Below are 23,140 nucleotides of genomic sequence, written 5' to 3' on the forward strand. Positions count from 1 at the left end.
GCATTGCATACAATAAAGCGACAACCATATGGCTCCTGCCAGTTGCCGATAACTTGGTTACAAAACATGATCATCTCATACAATAAAATTCAGCATCATGCCTTGACCATATCACATCACAACATGCCCTGCAAAAACAAGTTAGACGTCCTCTACTTTGTTGTTGCATGTTTTACGTGGCTGCTACGGGCTTAAGTAAGAACCAATCTCACCTACGCATCAAAACCACAACGATAGTTTGTCAAATAGACTCCGTTTTAACCTTCGCAAGGACCGGGCGTAGTCATACTTGGTTCAACTAAAGTTAGAGAGACAGTCGCCCGCAAGCCATCTCTGTGCAAAGCACGTCGAGGGAACCGGTCTCGCGTAAGCGTACGCGTAAGGTTGGTCTGGGTCGTCTCGTCCAACAATACCGCCGAACCAAAATATGACATGCTGGTAGGCAGTATGACTTGTATCGTCCACAACTCACTTGTGTTCTACTCGTGCATATAACATCAACATCAATAACCTAGGCTCTGATACCACTGTTGGGTTTCGTAGTAATTTCAAAAAATTTCCTACGCGCACACAGGATCATGTGATGCATAGCAACGAGAGGAGAGTGTTGTCTACGTACCCAACGCAGACCGACTGCGGAAGCGATGACACGACGTAGAGGAAGTAGTCGTACGTCTTCACGATCCAACCGATCAAGCACCGAAACTACGGCACCTCCGAGTTCGAGCACACGTTCAGCTCGATGACGATCCCCGGACTCCGATCCAGCAAAGTGTCGGGGAAGAGTTTCGTCAGCACGACGGCGTGGTGACGATCTTGATGAACTACAGCAGCAGGGCTTCGCCTAAACTCCGCTACAGTATTATCGAGGAATATGGTGGCAGGGGGCACCGCACACGGCTAAGGAATCGATCACGTGGATCAACTTGTGTCAACTTGTCTGTTTAGAGGTGCCCCTGCCTCTGTATATAAAGGAGGAGAGGAGGGGAGGCTTGCCGGCCAAGGGGGGAGGCGCAGGAGAGTCCTACTCCCTCTGGGAGTAGGATTCCCCCTCCAATCCTAGTCCAACTAGGATTCCTCGGAGGGGAAAAGAGGAGGAGGGGGCCGGCCACCTCTCCTAGTCCTAATAGGACTAGGGGAAGGGGGTGGCGCGCAGCCCATCTAGGGCAGCCCCTTCTCTTTTTCACTAAGGCCCACTATGGCCCAAATAGCTCCCGGGGGGTTCCGGTAACCCTCTCGGTATTCCGGTAAAATCCCGATTTCACCCGGAACACTTCCGATGTCCAAACATAGACTTCCAATATATCAATCTTTATGTCTCGACCATTTCGAGACTCCTCGTCATGTCCGTGATCACATCCGGGACTCCGAACAACCTTCGGTACATCAAAATGTATAAACTCATAATATAACTGTCATCGTAACCTTAAGCGTGCGGACCCTACGGGTTCGAGAACAATGTAGACATGACCGAGACACGTCTCCGGTCAATAACCAATAGCGGGACCTGGATGCCCATATTGGCTCCTACATATTCTACGAAGATCTTTATCGGTCAGACCGCATAACAACATACGTTATTCCCTTTGTCATCGGTATGTTACTTGCCCGAGATTCGATCGTCGGTATCCAATACCTAGTTCAATCTCGTTACCGGCAAGTCTCTTTACTCGTTCCGTAATACATCATCTCACAACTAACATATTAGTTGTAATGCTTGCAAGGCTTATGTGATGTGTATTACCGAGAGGGCCCAGAGATACCTCTCCGACAATCGGAGTGACAAATCCTAATCTCGAAATACGCCAACCCAACATCGACCATTGGAGACACCTGTAGTACTCCTTTATAATCACCCAGTTACATTGTGACGTTTGGTAGTACCCAAAGTGTTCCTCCGGTAAACGGGAGTTGCATAATCTCATAGTCATAGGAACATGTATAAGTCATGAAGAAAGCAATAGCAACATACTAAACGATCAGGTGCTAAGCTAACGGAATGGGTCATGTCAATCAGATCATTCTACTAATGATGTGACCTCGTTAATCAAATAACAACTCATTGTTCATGGTTAGGAAACATAACCATCTTTGATTAACGAGCTAGTCAAGTAGAGGCATACTAGTGACACTTTGTTTGTCTATGTATTCACACATGTATTATGTTTCCGGGAAATACAATTCTAGCATGAATAATAAACATTTATCATGATTATAAGGAAATAAATAATAACTTTATTATTGCCTCTAGGGCATATTTCCTTCAACATGTATAAGTCATGAAGAAAGCAGTAGCAATGAAACTGTAACGATCATAATGCTAAGCTAACGGATGGGTCTTGTCGATCACATCATTCTCCTAATGATGTGATCCCATTCACCAAATGAAAACACATGTCTATGGTTAGGAAACATAACCATCTTTGATTAACGAGCTAGTCTAGTAGAGGCATACTAGGGACACTATGTTTTGTCTATGTATTCACACATGTACTAAGTTTCCGGTTAATACAATTCTAGCATGAGTAATAAACATTTATCATGATATAAGGAAATATAAATAACAACTTTATTACTGCCTCTGGGGCATATTTCCTTCAAAAAATCCAACCGTTATCCCCATTCTCAGCCCGCAGCGAGCGGTACTACCGCTCTAGGGAGCGGTACTACCGCTGGCCGTAGCGGTACTGCCGTAGTACCGCTCGGACCTCACACAGCGCCAAAGGGAGGAGGAACAAAGAGGAGGGCCGTTGAGCGGCACTAGTAGCGGTAGTAGGGGCGGTACTATCGCTTACAAGCGGTACTACCACTCCTACTGCCGCTGAACCCGACACGAGACGCGCAGGTCTTGAGTCGAGGCGGTACTAGCAGAACCGGGGTCGTACTACCGCTTGTGGCCATGGCAGTACTACCGCTATGAAACAACGGTACTACCGCTTGTGGCTTTTAGTGATACTGTCGCTCCGGGGCCGCGGTACTATCGCAGGCGCCTCCCACTGTCACTTCCAAGCAAAACAGATGCTCCAGGAAAACCAGAAGTGCCACAACTTCTGCAAATGAGCTCCGAATTGAGCAAACTCAAGCTTGTTGGATAGATGACAACGAGAAGCATCAAAACAGTTATGCCAAGAAATAGAAGAGAGAAACCTCCAACAGAGAAGAACCGACATAACCTCCAACGTCAGAAACATCATAGAAGATGCATGTGAACTCTGTTTATGATGAACTCAAGCTTGCCATCAAGATGACCATAAGCTCTAAGACTCACAAAGAGATCTGGCAAAAGCTGCAACATCGAAAACATCATAGGAGATGCATGTGAACTCTGTTTTCGATGAACTCGAGCTTGTCATGAAAATGACCATAAGCTCCAAATCTCACAAGGAGAAGAACCAAATAAGAACCAATAAATATGATGCAAGAATGCAATGGTTTGAGCTCTCTACGAACGATACGATCAAGCTACTCATCGAGAGCCCCCCTTGATAGTACGACAATCGATCCTATAACCCGGTCTCCCAACTACAACCATGAGACCGGTAAAATAAAAAACCTATCAAGGGCAAACCTTTGCCTTGCACATAGTCCACTTGAGCTAGATGATGACGATCTTGACTCCCTCAAGTTGGACCACGCTTCTTGATTGCGTTGGCTCGATGAAGACTAGTTTATTACTCCACCATACTCCACTATGTGAGCCACTCTTTGGCACATCTTCACAAGTTCATTGTCACCATAATGGATGACAAGCTTCAAGCACTTGATCTCTTTGTGATGCTCCACTTGAACTTGCACACCGCAATCTTGATGACGATCACCACTTGATGTCATCCTCCATGGGTTGTATGAGATCTTCCTCTTGATGCAAACCCATGGAAACAAACCTAACCCCACATAGAACTCACACGTAGATCCTGGGTTAGTACACAAAGCGTAATGGACAATGCTTACCATACCATGGGATCACTTGATCCCTCTCGATACATCTTCTACGCTTTGTGTGTTGATCAACTTGAATCACTCTCTGTACTTAGTCTTGATCAACCTTGTATCTTTCCAACTCTCTTCATTTGGATGATGTCTTGAAGGTAAACATGAATCATCACACAATCTTCTTCTTCAAGACATGCTTGCAATAAGCTCAACATTCACATGACCAATCTTTGGATAATTCCTTAATAGCACCTTGGTCAACTCATAAACTCCTTGAAACCAACACATGGACTTCAAGAAATGCCTATGGACAAATCCTTCAAATAAACTCAATGCAACCATTAGTCCATAGAAAATGTCATCAATTACCAAAACCACACATGGGGGCATCACATGTTCTTTCACCTGCTCTTGGGTTAATGGGCAACCCCTTAGGACTGCTTTCCCTAGGCTCCTCAAGCACTCATGACAAAAGACACGATCAGTTAAAGCTGCTTTGTTTGACGATACCTGGATCAAAGACCTGGCACATGGTGACACTACTCCTCTGTTGCATGATTTCCTGTCCATGGCACGACTGATAGCCAGAGCTAGGCCGACCTTAAACCCACAGGCTGAAGACGACATTCGATGAACTGGACTGTCAATGGCATCTATTCGGCTGCCTCTGCCTACCAAGCACAGTTCCAGGGCACACAGAGATCAGGCCTCAAAAGACTGATATGGGACACCTGGGCTCCGGGGACACTGAAAGTGTTCAGCTGGCTATTGCACCTCAACAGATTATGGTGCGACGATCGATTGCAAAGACGAGGCTGGAGCAACGGGTACTTCTGCCACTTCTATTTTAGAAATCTGGAATGCTCGGTGCACTTGTTCTGGCACTGCCCGATTGCGAGGAAGGTTTGGGAGACGGTGGCGACCTGGACAGGCTGCGGGGTGGCGAGCCCGGAAACATGGAACTGCATGGACAAGGTGACTATCATTGTTGAAGCAATTGTCGCGGCCACACCAGGGGAAGGCCGAAAGGGGATCAAGTCGATCATCCTACTCGTTCTCTGGGAGATATGGGTCAAGCAAAACAGCTGCATCTTTCGAGCGAAGCAGGCGCTGGTCAGCGACATGGTGGCGGCAAGCCGTCGTGCCATTCAGTTATGGCGCCAAGCGGGGGCACGATGCCTAGAATTGCCCTTCGCAGAGCCTCCAACAGGGATTGGCTGATGTAATTTCCAGTTTCTTTCGGACACTATGATCCTAGGATCCTCGCATGTATTTGCTTTTCCCATTACTTCTTGCTTAATATGAATGTCAGCAACACTGGATCTTTCAAAAACATGGTCGGCCCTGAGGGGGGTCAGGGGCGGCCGCCCCGGGCCCCTGAAATGCAGGGGGGCCCTCCTGGGGGTAGCCACACAGTGTAAATTGGTGAGCCATCGTCTTGTTTTGCTTCATCTCGTGAATAGCCCAAGGACTTCTATGGCCTGCACTCAATGAAAAAGGAGCCTGGCCGGCCCAACTAGCTGGACATGCATCGCCATAACGCACGCATCGATCTATTAGGAGAGCAGTTACCCTAAAAAACCAGGACAACAGTTTATCACGCATCTCGTACGCGCGGCGCCGCCGGCTTTTTGCCTCATGCCTAGATCGCTGCCCATGAATCAGGGAATCTCGCTGGAGGAGGCGACCCTGTAGGAAGGTATCTCGGCGACGCATCGGCGTTGCGTATCGTTTATGGATGTAGGCGTTGCCATCCGGTCGATGTCCGCCGCACGATTTCCACAATTCGATGGTAGTCCTTTTGCGGCGTACATCTCAAAGGGCGTGTTTGGTTACTTTCGCTTCTGGGCTTGGCTCAGAGAAGAAAAATGAGCCAGGTTGAGCAGGTCCTGGGTGAGGGAAAATGAGGCCAAAAACGTAGATGTCAACTTGATTGGTTGCCTGCATTAGGGGGTCTTGTCATCGAGATGCAATTTTGACCCGGCGTTTGATTGCATACATGCATATGATTAGGAGTTAACAACAAAACAACATCCACCAGGTCTGGCTTCTCATTTCGTCGAACACGTTGAGTGTGCCAGAGCTTTCTCTGCCCATCATGCCCACCGCCAGCTCCCGGCGACCATGGACGCGTCTGGCACGTGGACTCCTCCATGCGCGGCACCGTGGTCGCGCCCGGCTCGCCGGCGCCTCGCTGCTCCTCGCGCTCTCCCTCACGCACGCCAACACCGCCAGGTTCCGGTGTAAAGAACATCCTCGGTCGCCGCCAGAGTAGACGTGGCCGTCCTCCTTGACCAGCGACATGATGAGTCCAGGCGCGCTCGATGGAGTCGCCGCAGGCATCGTAGACGATGACGGTCGCGGGCCTCGCTACTCCTCGCGTCGCCAGGCTCCCGGACGTGGTGTGGCTCACCAGGTCGAGGCTCGCCGAGGCGAAGCTCCCCGGCGCAGCTCCTGGCGCTCGTCTGGTTGGTCTCGTGGGCATTGCCGGGGGGGCTCGCTGGGGCCCCAGACGAGACCAACAGGGCCACAAACAGCATCCTGGAGAGCGACGAAGGCGTCGCCTTGTTGCATCGGAGCGGCACGGTCGGCGACGTCCTAGAGCGCGACTAAGGTGCCGACTTCTTGGACCGGAGCGTGACGGTCTGTAGCGTCCAGGAGCGCGACTAAGGCGCCGACTTCTTGGACTGGAGCGCCACGGTCGGCGCCGTCCTGGAGCGCGACGAAGTCGCCGGCTTCTTGGACCGGAGCGCCACGGTCGGCGCTGCCTTGGAGCGCGTGGAAGGCGGAGGGAGCGAGCCCGGGGCTCGTGGTTGTAGGCAGGAACCGCTGGGGCTCGCCAGGAGCAGAAGGGCGGGGGCCTTCTTCGCCGCGGTTCTTGGCCTCCAGAGTCGAAGCACCACAGCCACGCTCGAGGCGGCGAGCCTGGGCCCGCGAGAAGCCTGTGGACCCGCCGGTCTTGCCAGGGGCCCGACGGTCGACGGGCACATCGGCGGAGAAGTAGCCGGCCCCACCACTGGAAGAAGGCGCTTCTTGATCGACAGTGCCGGCGACTCCGTGAGGGCGGCGCCGCGGCCGACGGGATTGACTGGAGCAGAGGGAGAGAGAGAGGGGGGATTAGGATTAGGGACGAGGGATTAACTGCAGACACGTTTCCAGAGAGCCACCCGCGTACGCCTCAAAGCATCTCTCGGGCCTAACTCTCAAGAAACTTTGTCCGTTTCCAACGGGCCAGGCCCAGAGGTGCTTTAAGAATCGTGCTATCGGGTTCAACAGTGTATGCAAGAAACCAAACAACCGGGGTCCAAAAAGATGCTGCACCGCGCGGGCCTGTTTGGACTCGATGCGGGCAACCAAACACGCCCAAAGAGATCAAGAAGAATGATGTTTTATGCCGATCTTGACCAGATGAACTATGCAATGACGACATGGATGGGGTAAGTAACTCTTGATTTACTCATTTACACAACTAGATAAGAGTAACTTTGCACTATCACAGTACAATTGCTTTGTGTTTTGAAGATACACAAGAATAATATTCATATGAGTTTGGTTATCTATCATAATTTCTAAAATACTGCTATTTAGAATAACAATCTTACTATTAGTCAATTCAACGACGAATCTGCATTTTGGATGCAAATTTCTTTTTGGACTATTCGTGGAGTTACTTGTCGATGGACCTCTTGGTACCTATAATGTAGTATTCCTATAGTTCTAGTACAACATCGCGTTATATGTGGCTGCTTGCAAGGATGTTTTTTGATAGACACACGCCGCCTTTTCTACTTTTCTCCGTAGGCCATTATATATGCTGGGTTACTCATGAGATCATAGTGACGCTCTAAGTCTATTGTACATTTCTTATACATACGTATATTGATTATTATTGTTAAGATGTTTAGATTAGAGGCCTTTAGTTTTTAGTTTCGCCCCGGGCCCCCAAAATCCCAGGACCGACCCTGTTGAAAAAGAAAAAACTTTGAGCAGCTAAGCAAATAGGAGTTGGAGTTCGACTAAATGCGGCTTATAACTCCTCCAAAGAGAACTGGAGATGATCTAAGGTAAAACACACACGGTCGTTTCGTTTATGATACAACTCAGGAAGTCATGAGCATTTGATGCGAGCACATCTTCGGTCATGCTGGACATTTCAGTTCACAATAACAATGGAGCCCTGAAGAACGGAGACATTTCTGTTCAGACCCGCCACAAAGAGATCTCGACATGGACCTGCCGGTGCTCATGCCCTGGGTATCACCGTTGGCGCTGGCCCCGTGTAGCCGCTCGTCGTAGACGACCGCGTCACAGTGGACGTCGACAACCCTGTAGACGACGACTGGCCGTCCCACGGGGCCATCGGCGGCGCGTACGTGGGCACAGGCATCTTGGCCGGCAGCACGGGCAGCTGCTTGGCATCCTTGGACACCAGCGTGGTCATGGCCGTTCTGATGGACGGCCGCGCGCTCGGGTCTGGGTGCGCGCACCAGAGCCCCACGACCATCACACGCTCCACCTCGGCTTCATCGTAGTGGCCGTTCAGCCGCTCGTCGACGGCCTCGAGGACGCTTCCCTGGCCGTACAGGTCCCAGACCCACTCGGTCAGCCGGGAGACGCCCTGCTTGTCAGCGGACGTGCTCATCGGCCTCTTCCCGCACGCCACCTCCAGCAGGACCACGCCAAAGCTGTAGACATCCGACTCGGAGCTTGCCCGGCCAGTGATCAGGCACTGGGGGTCCACGTAGCCCGGCGTACCGGAAACTATGGTCATCGTCTGCATCCCGACAGCATGGTCGATGAGCCTCGCGAGCCCGAAGTCGCCCAGCTTAGCGCCGAAGGACTCGTCCAGCATCACGTTGCTGGGCTTGATGTCCCTGTGCACCACGCATTGCTCCCACTCCTCGTGGAGGTAGAGCAGTGCAGAGCCAAGCTCGAGGACTATCTTCATCCTGTTGCAATGATCATCCTTCATGAGCTCCAAGAGATGCCAAACTCACGTTAAGATGAATGAACACCGTGCAACAAAGATGTTACCTCATTGCCCATGTCAAGAAGGTGCCCTTGCCGTGGAGATGGATGTCGAGGCTACGGTTGGGCATGAGCTCGTAAACCAGTAGGAGCTCATCGTGGTTGTGGCACCAGCCGACAAGCTGCACCAGATTCCGGTGGCGCAGCCGACTGATGACATTGATCTCCGACGTGTACTCCTTTCTCCCTTGCATGGATGACTCCTTGGAGAATCGCTTTATGGCCACGGGGAGGCCAAGCTCTCTCAGGTGGCCTCTGTACACCGCACCGAAGCCACCTTGCCCGAGCTTCTCCTCCGCTGCAAAGTTCTGTGTCGCGTTGGTGAGTTGCCGGTACGGGAACCTCCTTGGCCCCGTCCCAAACTCCATCTCCATGACCACCTCGCCTTCCGAGTCCATATCCTCGTCCTTTGCCTCCCTCTTCTTCTTGTTCTGATGGCGACGTAGCAAGAAGGCTGACATGGCGAAGAACACCACGAGGAACAGCGATGCCCCAGCAACGGCTCCTGCTATGACCCCGGAACCGGAAGTTCTCGAGGAGGGTGGTGCTAATACCGGTGGTGCTACTACTGTTGCCGTCTTGCCCTCCAGCGATGAGTTGAAGTGCCAAGAAAGCAATTGATGCAGCTCAACGGATTTGCCCGTCGACGCCGAGAAGCCAACCGCAACCAGCTCCGGCAATGCGCTCTTGAGATCAACCTTGGAGCTAAGGCTGTAACTCGGGCCATGGCCATCACCAAGCCATAGTGTGACAGACATGATACTTGAAATGTTGTCATACTGGATTGTGGCAGTCATGTTTCCATTGAGGCTGAAGTTTGGCAGGGGCAATGTTTTCACCGATTTTAACGAGTTGATGTCAATGCCAATGTGGTCCAAAGTGGTGTCGGGATCTGATACCTCGGTCTCATTGGAGGTGTCGAATTCCACCGCCACGAACCGGTTGTCGCCTGCCGCCACAGCGCCATCTTTTTGGTTTGTGAGACCGAGGTTGTAGTAACCTGAAGACCCAGTCGGTAAGCTCGACGGGTAGCTGGCAAGAAAGAACGCCATGCCAGCCCCCCTGCTGCTGTTGGACTTGGGCTTGATGATGAAGGAGAAGCTGGTGGTGAAGCTAGCCACCTCGCCTGTGTGCCCATCCCACAGCAACATTGGCTGGGTACTGTACGACGCCCGCCCCTGGCTCTTACGGACGTCCCAGTTGTTGCCGCTAATGTCGATGTGCCCAACACTGAAGGAAGCGTTACCTTCGATCTTGATGGCCTTCTGGTCCTCCGAGCGGAAGGTTGGGTAGTCGAAGGACAAGGATCCAGCAAGAGGAGGTAGGCAGCAAGTGAAGGAGAAGAAGATGAAGAGAGCACATATGGCTGTTCCTGTGATCTTGGCCATCGCCGATGCTGGTAGTTGGCAAATGGCAGAATTGGGAGATAGCACGTAAAGATAAGAGAATGTATCAGCTCACTTCTTAAGTAGTACCGCGTCCTTCCTTCTCCAATTGGGGAAATTTGGACGGATTATTGATTCGATGTGAGGGGACAGGTAGGCCGGTCAAAGGAACAGGTAATTATGTAGGACAAACATAAGCCGGCCAAATAGAAAACAATAAACCTGTTGCGGTCTGCTAACTTAACTAATCATAATCACTGAATAATAATGGCAAGCCGGCAGAAAAAATAACCTGGCCTGTCAACATGAGATTTTTATTTTTAGGAAAATAACAAAGAGTGAGGTGAACGCGTGATCAGGATGAAGAAGAAACTTTAACTTTTGTCTTCATGAAGAACGAAACTCATGTTCAGATTAGGCACGAGATCAACAGTTGATACAGAGGAAAGGACATTTCAGCCAACAGGAAACCCTACTAGTTAAAGAACGCACCCAAACACCGAGTCACCAAACAAAGTTCAGTATCTCTGTAGCCATGGACTCGCCAAGCCGAGCATCAAACAGATAAACAAGATCCATCCTGAGTGCTGTTCCTAGTAGGATGCCCACCTCTTCAGCCTTCGTCACCGAGGAAGAGCAAAGTCTAATGCGTTGTATCAAAACAAAACAACAAAGCTCAATGAGAAGAGAAGAAGAAAAAGAGATGGCTCCTTACTGAATATCCCAACCAATGAAGAACATATAAATAAACAAAAGGAATTGTAAACATGATCACCACTGTAGGATTTTGACATGGACCTTTTCAATTTGTAGGCGTTTTTGTCTTGTATGAATGGCACACATAAGATGAATTTAAAACACACAAACGACCCACCCAATATACACGCAAGGCTGGAAAACGACAAACAGCATAATACCACCCAGTGTTAAGATTCAAGGTGTCCATAAAACAAACATTACGTTAAGGAACTGCGGTAACTCTGTTATTGCATAGAGTGGAATTAAACAATAGTTGTGAACGAGTCACCAACAGATTAGATCTGCAACTTTTTCAACAAAATTTGATTAATGCACACTGACATATCCTATTCTTCAGAGAAGAAAGAAAATATCTTGAAAATGACACAGGAGCAAGTGATCCATGCTCTTCAACATTACGCTCCTAGCCATTATCAGATGCGCTTGATCAAACCTACCAGGATGATTACCAAAACAGAAATGAGAATGTTGAACATGTAAGTAAACAACAAGTATGCAATTGATGCATTGTATACTAAAAGTTACTCCCTCTATTCTTTTCAAAATGATGTAATAACATACTTTCAGTTTTCACAGTTCCGGGACACAATTTTGTTCATCATTACACAGCATATACATTGGTATAAATTATAATATTACGAATAACTTTAAGAAGCTAGTGATATAATTTTCATATAGCAAAACTGGATAGCTCTAAATATTCCGAGGGTGAATTTTGGAAACTGACTCCTCGGATTAGAAAACACCATTAAAGAAGAATAATAATGAGCCCAATAATTTTGCAACCTTGTCTTCTCCAAAATACAATGAAAAGCTGTACATATCTGGTTAAAACCCTTATGCAAGAAGAAGCACAATTAGACAATAAACAGCTATACATATCCAGCTAAAGGCAACAGACCGAGCAATTGATCATTTGCTCTTACTTGCAAACAAACAATGGTGCTTAGCTTGCCAAGTACAAAAACATAACATGCATAGGCAGAGAGACAGAAATATTCACATCTAAATTATAATTTACCACGGACAAGCCTGACAATGCTCTCCAAGGCCAACTGGAATCCATAGAGGAGAGCCATACATAAACTGGTAAAACCAACAGCTTTACGACACATTCGCACCAATGTAATGAACTAATGATAGATCTTATGTGCACACGCTAAACAAATTGCGCAGAAATATCATATCCTAGAACTTAACACATCTCAACTGACTAGTCTCTCAAGAAACAAATCATTGCAATTCCAGCATTAGATAGTAGAAAATCATCATCACAAGCAGAGCTAATCCAACTAGCACGACTAGGCATTCAATTATAACAGAAACACAACGAACTGGATGCATGCAGGGGGTGGACTTCACCTTGGGAGAGGCAGCTCCAGCAGGAGGAGTCGGCGGCGATGCACGACCGTAGCCGCGCGCCAGCCACCGCGCTGTGGAGCGGCATCAGCGACTCCGCGCCCGCCAGCATCTTCACTGTGGACCTGAGAGAAGGAGCAGCAGGATTGAAAACCTCTGGGAACAGCTTTCGAGCGAGTTTAGTGGTGGGACGACACAAGGGTTGGGGATTTCAGGAATGACCTGCGGAGGCGAGGAGCGGAAACGGGAGACCTCGTCGCCGGGAACGGGCTCGCGATCCGGGACTTGGACCGGAGCGCAGCCGACCTGGCCGCGGCGGCGGCGGAGCGGCAGAAAGACGCCATCGTGGTCGTTTCCTGCGATGGAGGAAAGCGGAAAAATGTGCGAGGAAAAGGTGTGTGGGCTACTATTAGTTAAGCCGGGCCGGGCAGGCCCTTGAGTGGACTTGGAGAAGGCTATAATGGCCCAAACACTAATGGTGCAACTAACCCAGGGCCTTTTAAGAAGGTATTAGGCCTCCACGTCCGTTTTATTTTCTGAGAAAACGCCTCATCCGTCTTTTTTTTCTTCTCTCCCAGCACAGAACAGAATATTGAGCATCGTATTGCGCCACGGATTGTAAAAAGAATGAAAAAAAGCTAGAGATAGGTCCTATTCTCTAAGAATCAGCCAAAATAACTAACCGGGAGTCCAGTCGACTCGAATACACCACCATCGAGTGTTCTACACTTGTACACTGCACACGTAGTACGTACAAAATCGTAACTGTAGAAGTTTCAGGACATTCTTCTGTAGCTGTCATATTATGCATGTCTAGCGGCTGCAAATCGTCGACGCCACGGTGGGATCGATAAAGAGAACATGTACAGTACTACCTAGATCAGGCGATGACTATTGACGGCAACGAGAGATCGTCATCCTCCAAAATCGATAACTATGATTGACATGTACTACAGTACATAATTCTATGTTTGGTTATGTTCATTTCCCCTCAATCGTGTTTTGACTTGTTTCTTCTGACAGGCACCATGTCTTCTTGCATAAATGCATGGCTGGATGAGACTGAAACTCATTACGTAGTTTGTTGCAGGGGAAAAAACGTGTGACTACTGTGCATTCGACAACGATCTGGCGACAGAATGAAGGTGCGGTACTTTTCGGGCTCCACGCGTACGCGAACTCATTAATTCCAGATCCTGGCTCATCTCGCCGATTGCGAAATGGGTGCTGCGTTATCCGTTCGCCCTTGCTCTCTCTTTTACATTTAACTTTTTTTTAATTGTTTAAATTGCTTACAACATGTGTCATGTGGCTTTTTACATACAATTTTGACCGTACCAATCCTCACAAAATAAACATTTACTGTATGCATGTATTTTTTTCTAAAACAATACAGACGCAAGCACTTATATACATATATACTCACCCCTATGTATGCGCACACACGTCCTATCCCTGTAAGCATACCCGAGAGACTGGGCCGACATATCATCTTGAGATTTTACAAAGTCATTGTAGACGTCTACTAGTCCATGAGGACGTCTCCTTTCGCTAAACGCGTATCGTCGAATCCTGGTGGATTGAGGTTACCACTGTCCACTTAACCATTCAACTATAGGTTGGCTCGCTGTACGCACATACTTCTAAAACATGGTTTTCAAGTGTACGTACGTCAGTAGGTTACGTTTTTTTCTCTTTCATATAAATCTCTAGATTTCAGTTGTCTCGTTTTCTACCACGGACTGTAGGTTAATAGGAGCAATGCTAGAATACAATTTCTATGCAATCAATACGCGATGATGTGGAGCAAACTAATTGGAGCAGTACCCCAACATCCCCGGCCCGCAGTTGAATTCATGAGGAGGAGAGAATAAATGGCAGGTTCGGAAATCTTACATACTTGTTAGTAAGTGTAGGATTTTCGGGTCGATAGCTACAATGCCGTGCACGATAGACAAGGAGCCAAGGAGGCACGGGACACCCAAAGTACTCCCTCCGTTCTAAAATTCCTGTACTAGATTTGTCTAAATATGGATGTATCTAATACTAAAATGTGACTTAATACATCTGTATTTAAACAAATCTAAGACAAGCATTTTGGGACTTGATACATCTGTATTTAGACAAATCTAAGACAAAAATTTTGGGACGGAGGAAGTACAAAGTATGCACACCAACGGGCCATCCATTCCACGTCACACAGCCAAATTGAAGTGGGAGCGATAGATGGTCTAGACCCTACAAATTGACCTTGCTGCATTTATCTAAACTACCTAATTGCCTGTGCATTGTAATAGGCGTGTACTTTTTTTTTGCGGGGGAATTGGCGTGTACTTTAGGGCTCGTTTGGTTGCGGAGGAGGGAAAACCCAGGGTAGCAGCCACCAGGAGAGATTTTTCTTGTGCTTATGGGATCCCCTCTCGCAATAGGGAGATATCCCTGGTGCCACTTGGGAATCATGGGGAAGGGCAGGGAAGTTTGACAAAGCAACCAAATCAGATCAGATAGATTACGGGAGGAAAGAGATCGTGGGTATGAAGCTCCTCGCCTGCAGTCAATTTTTTTAGCAAAGAATGCGTCACTGCTGGCAGGAGGGAGCAAACGAGGTCGTAGGCTTCACTGCTCGAGAGAGGAAGGCGTTGGAGGAGGCGAGGGGATCCACGAGACGAAGGAAGTTTGCTTTCGCACGAGAGAGATGGGGTTTCGTCCCCGATGTCCGCAGTCGTGGATTCTCCCCCGTGGATATGTCGGGGATTGGGCCAGGATATCCCCGTCCGATGGGCTTCCAAACTGACCGCTGAATAATCCGGGGTCTGATTGGCCGGTGCTTTCTCCCCCAGGGATAACGCCGGGATCCCGGGGGAATCGAGGGGACCAAACTAGCCCTTAATGGTTGAATATTAATTTTGTCCGACCTATGTATTACATCAGTTTTGATACTCCCTCCTTCCCGATATGTAAGGCGTTTTAGCTTTTCTAAAAATCCTAAAATCTAAGGCGTACAGTTAGCAACAACTGACCGTCATGATTTTCTCCTCCCGCATGCAACTCTCTCTCTCTCTCTCTCTCCACGCCCTCTCTCTCGTACGGTTAGCAGCAAACTAAATGCCATGATGGTATTTTCTCTCTCACGTACGTTCAACAGCTTGCCTGCGGCACGTGGAGCAGAAATAGGATTGGTCAACCAGGTAGTTAGAGCATCTCCAGCAGATCCCGTAAAATCCCAACTCGCACAAGTGTTTTGCAGTTCACAGAAAAAATGCATATACAGGCCAGCGCGGGCGAGGTCAGACTCAGACCCCGCAAATGGACCCGTAAAAAAGATATTCGGTGAATATGCTCTTTTACGAATCGGCTACGCCGGGTCTGCTCGGGCACCGCCGCGTCGACCCGCAAACCGAAGACACCCAATTCTCGAATTTGACATCGGTTCCGACAAATAAGTTCAACTTCAAACAACATAACACAGTTTACGCGCAAATAAAAACTTCAGTTTAGTAGGACAAACTCAAAAGAGGGTCTTGCAAAAGTGACGACCACGTCCGGCATCATCTTGGTCGATCTTCACTCCGCGCCATCGGGTCCATCTTGAAGTTCATCGGCACCATCGAATCCACCTCCGACGCTTGTTCCAACTCCCGCACCGAAATCATTGACATTGGCACCATATGGAGCATAGAAAACATCTCCGGTACTGTAACACGCACTGGCCGACGCATCCATTCTCCTCTTCAAGATTTCTCTCCTTGCCATATCATGCCATTCTTCGGTGAGGTCATCCATGTCATTGCGGTTCATTGTCATGATCTTGTTCTCTTCGGCGAGCAACTTGGACATGGCTTTGTTTTGTGCGACACATGCTCTTCTCTCCTCAATGGCCGCTTTGCGCAACCCCTCTTCCTTGAGCAATTGCCACTTTTCTTGCTTCTCCCTTGCCTCTTCTTGGCCAACTCTTTCTTGATCTGCAACGACTTCAACAACACCAACTCATTTGATTGCACCATGACATCAATTTTCTCCCCTCAAGCTCGATGCTTCGTGCTCTCTCTTCATCTTCTCCTTAGTCTTCTTGTCGCCATCGGGCTTGTTCAAATTTCTTGGGCCATCATCATCCTCATCTTCATCCATGTTTGTAAGTGAACCTCTCTTCGGCGGGGATTCTTTGTCGATCAACTTCCACTTCTCGCATTATTTGAGCAAGTCCCAACAATGCTCTAGTTTGAAGAATTTTCCTTCCGAAGCTTCCATGTCTTTGTATCTATGTTGGGCAATTTTATCCTACACAATTTAAACAAAGTTAAATGATGCAATCATTTCATATGATGCAATATGATGTGCACAACTTGAACAAAGGCAAAACGAACTCATATAGTTGGATTCCACGGTTTCACTTGGAGGTGCATTGCGTACTTGCTCCAAGCAAGCTGCCCAACGGCTGGACATAGGATTGATCACATCCCAATGCTCTTGAAGCGACCAAAATGTGCGTGGAGTCCTATTGGGGTACTTTGCCATCATGCGGAAGTATTGATCTTCGATCCTTTGCCAATACCTCTTGGCGGTTTGAGAAGTACCCGTGCATGCATCAAGAGACACCGCACTCCACTCATGCCCTGATCAGGATTTGATCTTCCAAGATCGTGTAGTTCTTTGATCTCTGGCTTTTCCTAGTTTTTGTTTGCGATTGCTCATACGCTACCTCATCGATCTCCTCCACTCCTTTCTCACCACCACGATCATCCACGCCGCTCTTCGTTTCATTGTAGTCGAATGTGGCGAACGGGGCTCGATCGATGTCAATGGCGTTGGTGTCCAACAAGTTCACAAACTCGGTAGTTGCATTGTTTGAACCACCACTACAGTGAACGACAACAAGTCACGAGCTAGCGCAGATGACGAAAAGCAAAGAAAATTGCCATGACCGAAGACGCATACCTTCCGGCCATTTCGTCAAACACCTTGCTTGCGGTGGGAGCAACACTGTTGAGCGACATCGCCGGGAAACCTCTTTCCGAGGCGGAGGGAGTGGATGAAGGAGCCGGCTTCTTTGTAGCCGAAATCTTCTTCCGCTTTACGCCGAAGACCTTGTCGACCTTCTCCGCTGCCGGCCAGGATCGAGCAGCGGTGTTGCCGCCCAGCGCGCGGGCCTTCGCGGCGGGGGAAGCCAGATTCCTGCCCTACACGACCACGTTGCCCTGCCGCTTGTGGGAAGGCGTGGTGGTGCCTTGGGCGACGGCGGGGCCAACATGGCCGGCGACGAGATCCGCCCGAGGGGATTGAGCGTGTGCGACCTCGACGGTGACGGTGGATAGCAGGAAGTCATCCATGGCGGCGAAGGATGGCCGGGGAAGATGCACCAGAGCGTGAGGTGGCGGGGCAATGGTGGCGGAGGGTGGGGGAGCAGGAACGGCTGCGCGGAAATGTCCCTCCCGCCAAATCTCGCTGCGGATAGGGGCTGAGTTCGGGTCGTCCTCCCACCTCGTGAATCTAGAGGTGGGGGGAGATCTTTTGCCGCGCCCCGCAAAAAAAATTACGGGTCGGCCACGAATGTGGGTGTCTGATCGGGCAGGTTTTTCCGCCCGACCCGTATTTTGGCGGTTATTTTGCGGGTCTGGGCAGGATGCGGGGTCTGCTAAAGATGCTCTTAGGGCGTGTTTGGTTCCTTGTGCTGCATCTGGCCCGCATCCACCGTGCAAAATCTGAGTCATTTGGTAAGCTGTATTGGCCCTTCAGTCTGGCCCGGCGGATGCAAAAGGAGGCCTCTCAGCCAGGCTGAAGCTAAGGGGAACGCAAGATCCCTGCGTATCTCTCATGCAGGCTCGTTCCTCCGTCTCCTTCCTCTCCCTTCTGCCTCTTCGTCACGCGCCGCCGCCAAGATCTAATCGACCAAGTGCTGCCGAATCTTTCTTCGTCAAGCACCACCACCTCCGATCTCCTCTACCAAGCGTCGCCGCCATCCTCTACGAAGCGCCGCCACCGTCCTCTACAAAGCACCGTCGCCGCCGCCCTTGTCAAGTGTCGTCAGCTTTGCTCGCCTCCACCAAGTGTTGCTACTGCCGCCGGATCCTGCCTCCTCGTGCCGCCACAGGGAGGAATACCTCGTTCATGGTGGGTTTTCTCGACAAGCACGGCGGCCGCCGCTGCCCATGTCAAGCGCGGCCATCTTCGACCGCCTCCACCAAGGCCCGTTACTGCTCGCCGTCGCTCCATGCTGCTGCATATGCTCTGCCTTCCGCATCAATTTCAGCAATATTCAGAAGAACTGCACCTCGTACAGCCATGACGTACAAGTTCACCAAACACCAATCTTGGCTCAACTTTGCATCGGCTCAACCAGGCTGTGGTCACCCAGGTTCCCCCATGCAATGCATCCTAAAGCCACCCGGGCAACCAAACACGCCCTCAGAGGCTTAGAGGAGATCGTGCACGCCGGATCATCGTGCACTAATTTTTGTGCAAAAAACTTAGGCGCCGAGTAACATTTAATTTGATGTGAGTATGGGTAGGGAAAGGAAAAAATCGACTTAGTTGATATTGTGTAAGAATGATTTTTTGGGGGGGATGTGTAAGAATGATCTCATTTCAATGAGTTAATGGAGGACGTTGTTGGAAATATGAGCAATTTACCGAGTGATTTTATTAACAGAAATACTAGATAAATGTCACGCCAAATATGCGACCCTATCCAAAAGGAACTCGAAGGTCCCACCAAGGATAGACCCGCATATTGAAACGCTTTTGCAAGGTGGATATCATTACATCAACATTACATAATAGATGGGGATACATACATAAGGCATACAATGCCACACGAATACAACATCACAATACATAATAGCCACATCCGACTACGGATGAAACACAAACAGAAACTCAAACGACATCCACCCTGCTAGCCCAGGCTGCCGACCTGGAACCTATCCCCTGATCGAAGAAGCAGAAGAAGAACTCAACGCAAGCAAGCATCGCTCTCGCGTCATGATCATCGCACAACCTGTACCTGCAACTATTGTTGTAGTAATCTGTGAGCCACGAGGACTCAGCAATCCCATTACCATGGGTATCAAGACTAGCAAAGCTTAAAGGGAAAGGAAGGGGTAAAGTGGTGAGGCTGCAGCAGCGACTAAGCATATATGGTGGCTAACATACGCAAATAAGAGCGAGAAGAGAGCAAAAAGAACGGTCGTGAAGCTAGCAATGATCAAGAAGTGATCCTGAACTCCTACTTACGTCAAACATAACCCAAAAACCGTGTTCACTTCCCGGACTCCACCGAAAAGAGACCATCACGGCTACACATGCGGTTGATGCATTTTAATTCGGATCTGGTGTCAAGTTATCTACAACCGGACATTAACAAATTCCCATCTGCCTATAACCGCAGGCATGGCTTTCGAAAGATTATACCCTGCAGGGGTGTCCCAACTTAGCCCATGACAAGCTATCGCAATCAACGAAGGAATAGACCTTCTCCCAGGAAGACCCGATCAAACTCGGAATTCCGGTTTACAAGACACTTCGACAATGGTAAAACAAGACCAGCAAAGCCGCCCTATGCGCCGACAAATCCCGATAGGAGCTGCACATATCTCGTTCTCAGGGCAACACCGGATGAGACTAGCTACGAGTAAAACCAACCCTCAAGTTGCCCCGAGGTGGCCCCGCAGGCAGCTTAGTTCGGACCAACACTTAGACAAGCACTGGCCCGGGGGGGCTAAAATAAAGATGACCCTTGGGTTGGCCGACCCAAGGGAAAGGGATAGGTGGTGGTGAGGCAAATGGTAAAACCAAGGTTGGGCCTTGCTGGAGGAGTTTTATTCAAAGCGAACTATCAAGGGGGTCCCATAAATCACCCGACCGCGTAAGGAACGCAAAATTCGGGAACATAACACCGGTATGACGGAAACTAGGGGGGCAAGAGTGGAACAAAACACCAGGCATAAGGCCGAGTCTTCCACCCTTTACCAACTATATAGATGCATTAATAATGTAAGAGATATTGTGATATCCCAACCAAAATCCTGTCGACCATGGAGAAATCTTCAACTTCACCTGCAACTAGCAACGCTATAAGAGGGGCTGAGCAAAAGCGGTAACATAGCCAAACAACGGTTTGCATAGAAAAGGTGTCAAAGGTTAGAGGTTCATGGCAATATGGGATGGCTTGATAAACAGGTGATAGGTAGCGCAGCATAGCGATAGAACGAAGCAACTAGCATAGCAATGATAGAAGTGAGATCCAGGGTAGCGGTCATCTTGCCTGAAATCCCGCTAGGAAGAAGAACGAGTCCATGAAGAAGATGAACGGATGAAGCCACGAAGACGAACGAATCCTCACGATCGCAACGAAACAGGAACTAACAAGAAGAAGCACACAACATGGTAAACACACCACACATGAACAAGACATGATGCACAACAAGCATGATGCATGACAATGCTACATGAAGCTACTCATGGCAAGAGATGATGCAAACAAGAGCAACACATCAAGACAAGTTTAAATGAGGCCGGGAACAACATATAACAATTCCGGTAAGTCCTCATATGCATATTTCGAAATTGGTCCAGATCTGAATAAACCTTATGTTCAAGTTGTTAAACATCAAGTTAAGATGCACAAAGATGATCTACACGAGATTCTAGTCAAGTTACATATAAAGTTCATTAGATTTGGAGCTACGGCCTAGAAGATATGAGCAAAACAAGTTAAACATGGCATTGATGCAAAATGCACCCAAACATCAAGCAAACACCTCAAAACAAGGATGCAACATGATAATATGAAACTACATGCAATTCTAAGCAAGTTTCATATAGAGCACACTCAAAACGGAGCAACGGTTCAACACACACACAATACAAGTTAAAGGATAAGCTGTCCAAAACAGCAACTAGGCATATTGCAAGCATCAAAACAACATGCTACAGCATCTCGACATGAAAACAAAAGACATGGACATGATGTACAGGTAAAGCATTACAAAACATGAACACTGAGCTATCTCCAGAATTCACTAGAACATGCTCAAACACACATGGTAAGATTGCAAGTTATAACAATTTCAGACTTTGCAGAAAATAACATCACGATGCAATGTTTAGAGCTATCAAACAACATGTTACAGGAACTTAATATGGCAAACAAAGGCATGGCATGATTCTACTCAAAGCATAGATCATAAGTCCCTTAGTGACCATAAGTCAGAAAGGATCAGAAAATATGATGGCACCCACGTAAATATAGCAAGTTATTATACAGATTCATACATGGCAGGAATATAATTATGAAGGCATGTAGATGAGCTTGTGTAACTCACTACAGAGCAAAATATGGCATGGCAAGGCACCCAACAGTAAGAAGACATATTTGTGAAGCTAATCATGGCAATAGCAAGTTCATAGGGTGCATGTAACACTAGCAAAACACATGGTAACAACTGAACTTAATGTTAACAGGCTGACAGCAACATTATGAAGCAACTTTGGAGCAAGGTATGAACAATCTAAAGCAAGCTATAAATGCAACTAGGGGCATGGATGGATATAGGATGACATGTAGATCAAAACATGTTTATAGAACATCTCCAGATTATGCATAGAATGATTAGTAGTAAGATGTTTATATAGCATCACGAATAACAGATTCAGCCTAGCAAAACAGCAACAGCGAGTACACTACTTAACAAGCTCGATTCACTCACCACAAGTCATTGCATGACAAGATAAGCATAGCATCATCAAGAAGACATGTTTGTGTAACCAACCAAGGAAATAACAAGTCCATAGCTTGCAAGGATCAACTACAACAAGCTTGGCTAAATTGAATATGTAAACAATCTACCAGGAAACATTTTGAAGCAAAAGTAGAACACTCAAATGACATGCTAGACTACTCCATAATTGCAACAAAGGGCATGAATGGATAGACAATAACCACATGTTCAAAACACCCTTACTGAATTATCTCAAAATATGCATGGATATCTCTGTAGCATCAAGTTTATATGGCATCAAAATAACAGCAGAACAGGGACTAAAATCAGTAACATCACGATGCCTAGTTTGCATGCTTGTGCTAGTCACCACATTGATCACAAAAATACATGGTAAGCACCTCTGTAAAGAAGACATGGCATAGTTCAAAACACATGAAGACATCAACCTCATAGGATGCACACATCAATCATGGCAAAAATGACAAAAGAGCTCGTTCTGATAACAGACAGCAGAAAACATCATGAAGCACTCTTGCAACGATGATTCAGACATCAAGATGGGCTCAAATGAATATGATGCAATGGAATAAAATGATGTACTCGTCGAGGCAAACAATTTGACATATTACATGCACGAAACGGAGCTGCGGATGCAGAGATATGATGCGATGAACAGGGCATGAAAATTACACACACTGGGGACTTAGCAGTTTCTGAAAAAAAAAACAGATCGAGCGCAATATAGCTATAAGTCGCACGGGCGCGGGATAGGTGTCCTGCTCACCTAGTGGGCTCGGGCCAGGTTGCGGGGAGGTGGGCCAGGGCGAGGCGAGGCCGGGCGTGGGCCGCGCTGGGCTGGGCCTCGCGTGGGACGGTGGCCCACGGAGACGCGGTGCGGGCGACCGGGTCGAGCGGCTCCTCCGCTCGATCCCGACCGGGGCGGCGGCGAGCTCGGTG

General features: G+C 48.4%; 2 protein-coding genes across 3 annotated transcripts; both read right to left on the reverse strand.

The window, feature by feature from the left end:
* Positions 1-7,997: 7,997 nt before the first annotated feature.
* LOC119340595 (L-type lectin-domain containing receptor kinase IX.1-like) lies at positions 7,998-10,569 on the reverse strand. Its single transcript, XM_037612521.1, has 2 exons — positions 8,968-10,569; positions 7,998-8,882 (listed from the first exon to the last, which is right to left on the reverse strand). Exons 1-2 carry the CDS (start codon positions 10,347-10,349, stop codon positions 8,177-8,179), a joined length of 2,088 nt encoding a protein of 695 aa, XP_037468418.1. The 5' UTR covers positions 10,350-10,569; the 3' UTR covers positions 7,998-8,176.
* Positions 10,570-10,736: 167 nt separating this feature from the next.
* Positions 10,737-12,858, reverse strand: LOC119340596 (protein NONRESPONDING TO OXYLIPINS 2, mitochondrial-like). Of its 2 annotated transcripts, none has more exons than XM_037612522.1 (3): positions 12,687-12,841; positions 12,468-12,589; positions 10,737-10,989 (listed from the first exon to the last, which is right to left on the reverse strand). In XM_037612522.1, exons 1-3 carry the CDS (start codon positions 12,806-12,808, stop codon positions 10,970-10,972), a joined length of 264 nt encoding a protein of 87 aa, XP_037468419.1. In that variant the 5' UTR covers positions 12,809-12,841; the 3' UTR covers positions 10,737-10,969. The 2 variants fall into 2 exon arrangements, with proteins under 2 accessions (XP_037468419.1, XP_037468421.1); XM_037612524.1 differs by lacking the exon at positions 10,737-10,989 and adding an exon at positions 11,286-11,538 and having other exon boundaries at positions 12,687-12,858.
* Between the last annotated feature and the right edge of the window lie 10,282 nt (positions 12,859-23,140).

The sequence above is a fragment of the Triticum dicoccoides genome, chromosome 7B (assembly GCF_002162155.2).
Source record: "Triticum dicoccoides isolate Atlit2015 ecotype Zavitan chromosome 7B, WEW_v2.0, whole genome shotgun sequence".
Taxonomy (NCBI): Eukaryota; Viridiplantae; Streptophyta; class Magnoliopsida; order Poales; family Poaceae; genus Triticum; species Triticum dicoccoides.

Excerpts from the sequence above, each read along its gene's own strand:
- LOC119340596 (XM_037612522.1), bottom strand. The coding sequence starts at position 12,808 with ATGGCGTCTTTCTGCCGCTCCGCCGCCGCCGCGGCCAGGTCGGCTGCG. Across the intron at positions 12,590-12,686 it reads TCCGCTCCTCGCCTCCGCAG|GTCCACAGTGAAGATGCTGG; the intron begins GTCATTCCTGAA and ends TCCTTCTCTCAG. Across the intron at positions 10,990-12,467 it reads CTGGAGCTGCCTCTCCCAAG|ACTTTGCTCTTCCTCGGTGA; the intron begins GTGAAGTCCACC and ends ACAACGCATTAG.
- LOC119340595 (XM_037612521.1), bottom strand. The coding sequence starts at position 10,349 with ATGGCCAAGATCACAGGAACAGCCATATGTGCTCTCTTCATCTTCTTC. Across the intron at positions 8,883-8,967 it reads TTCTTGACATGGGCAATGAG|GATGAAGATAGTCCTCGAGC; the intron begins GTAACATCTTTG and ends TCATTGCAACAG.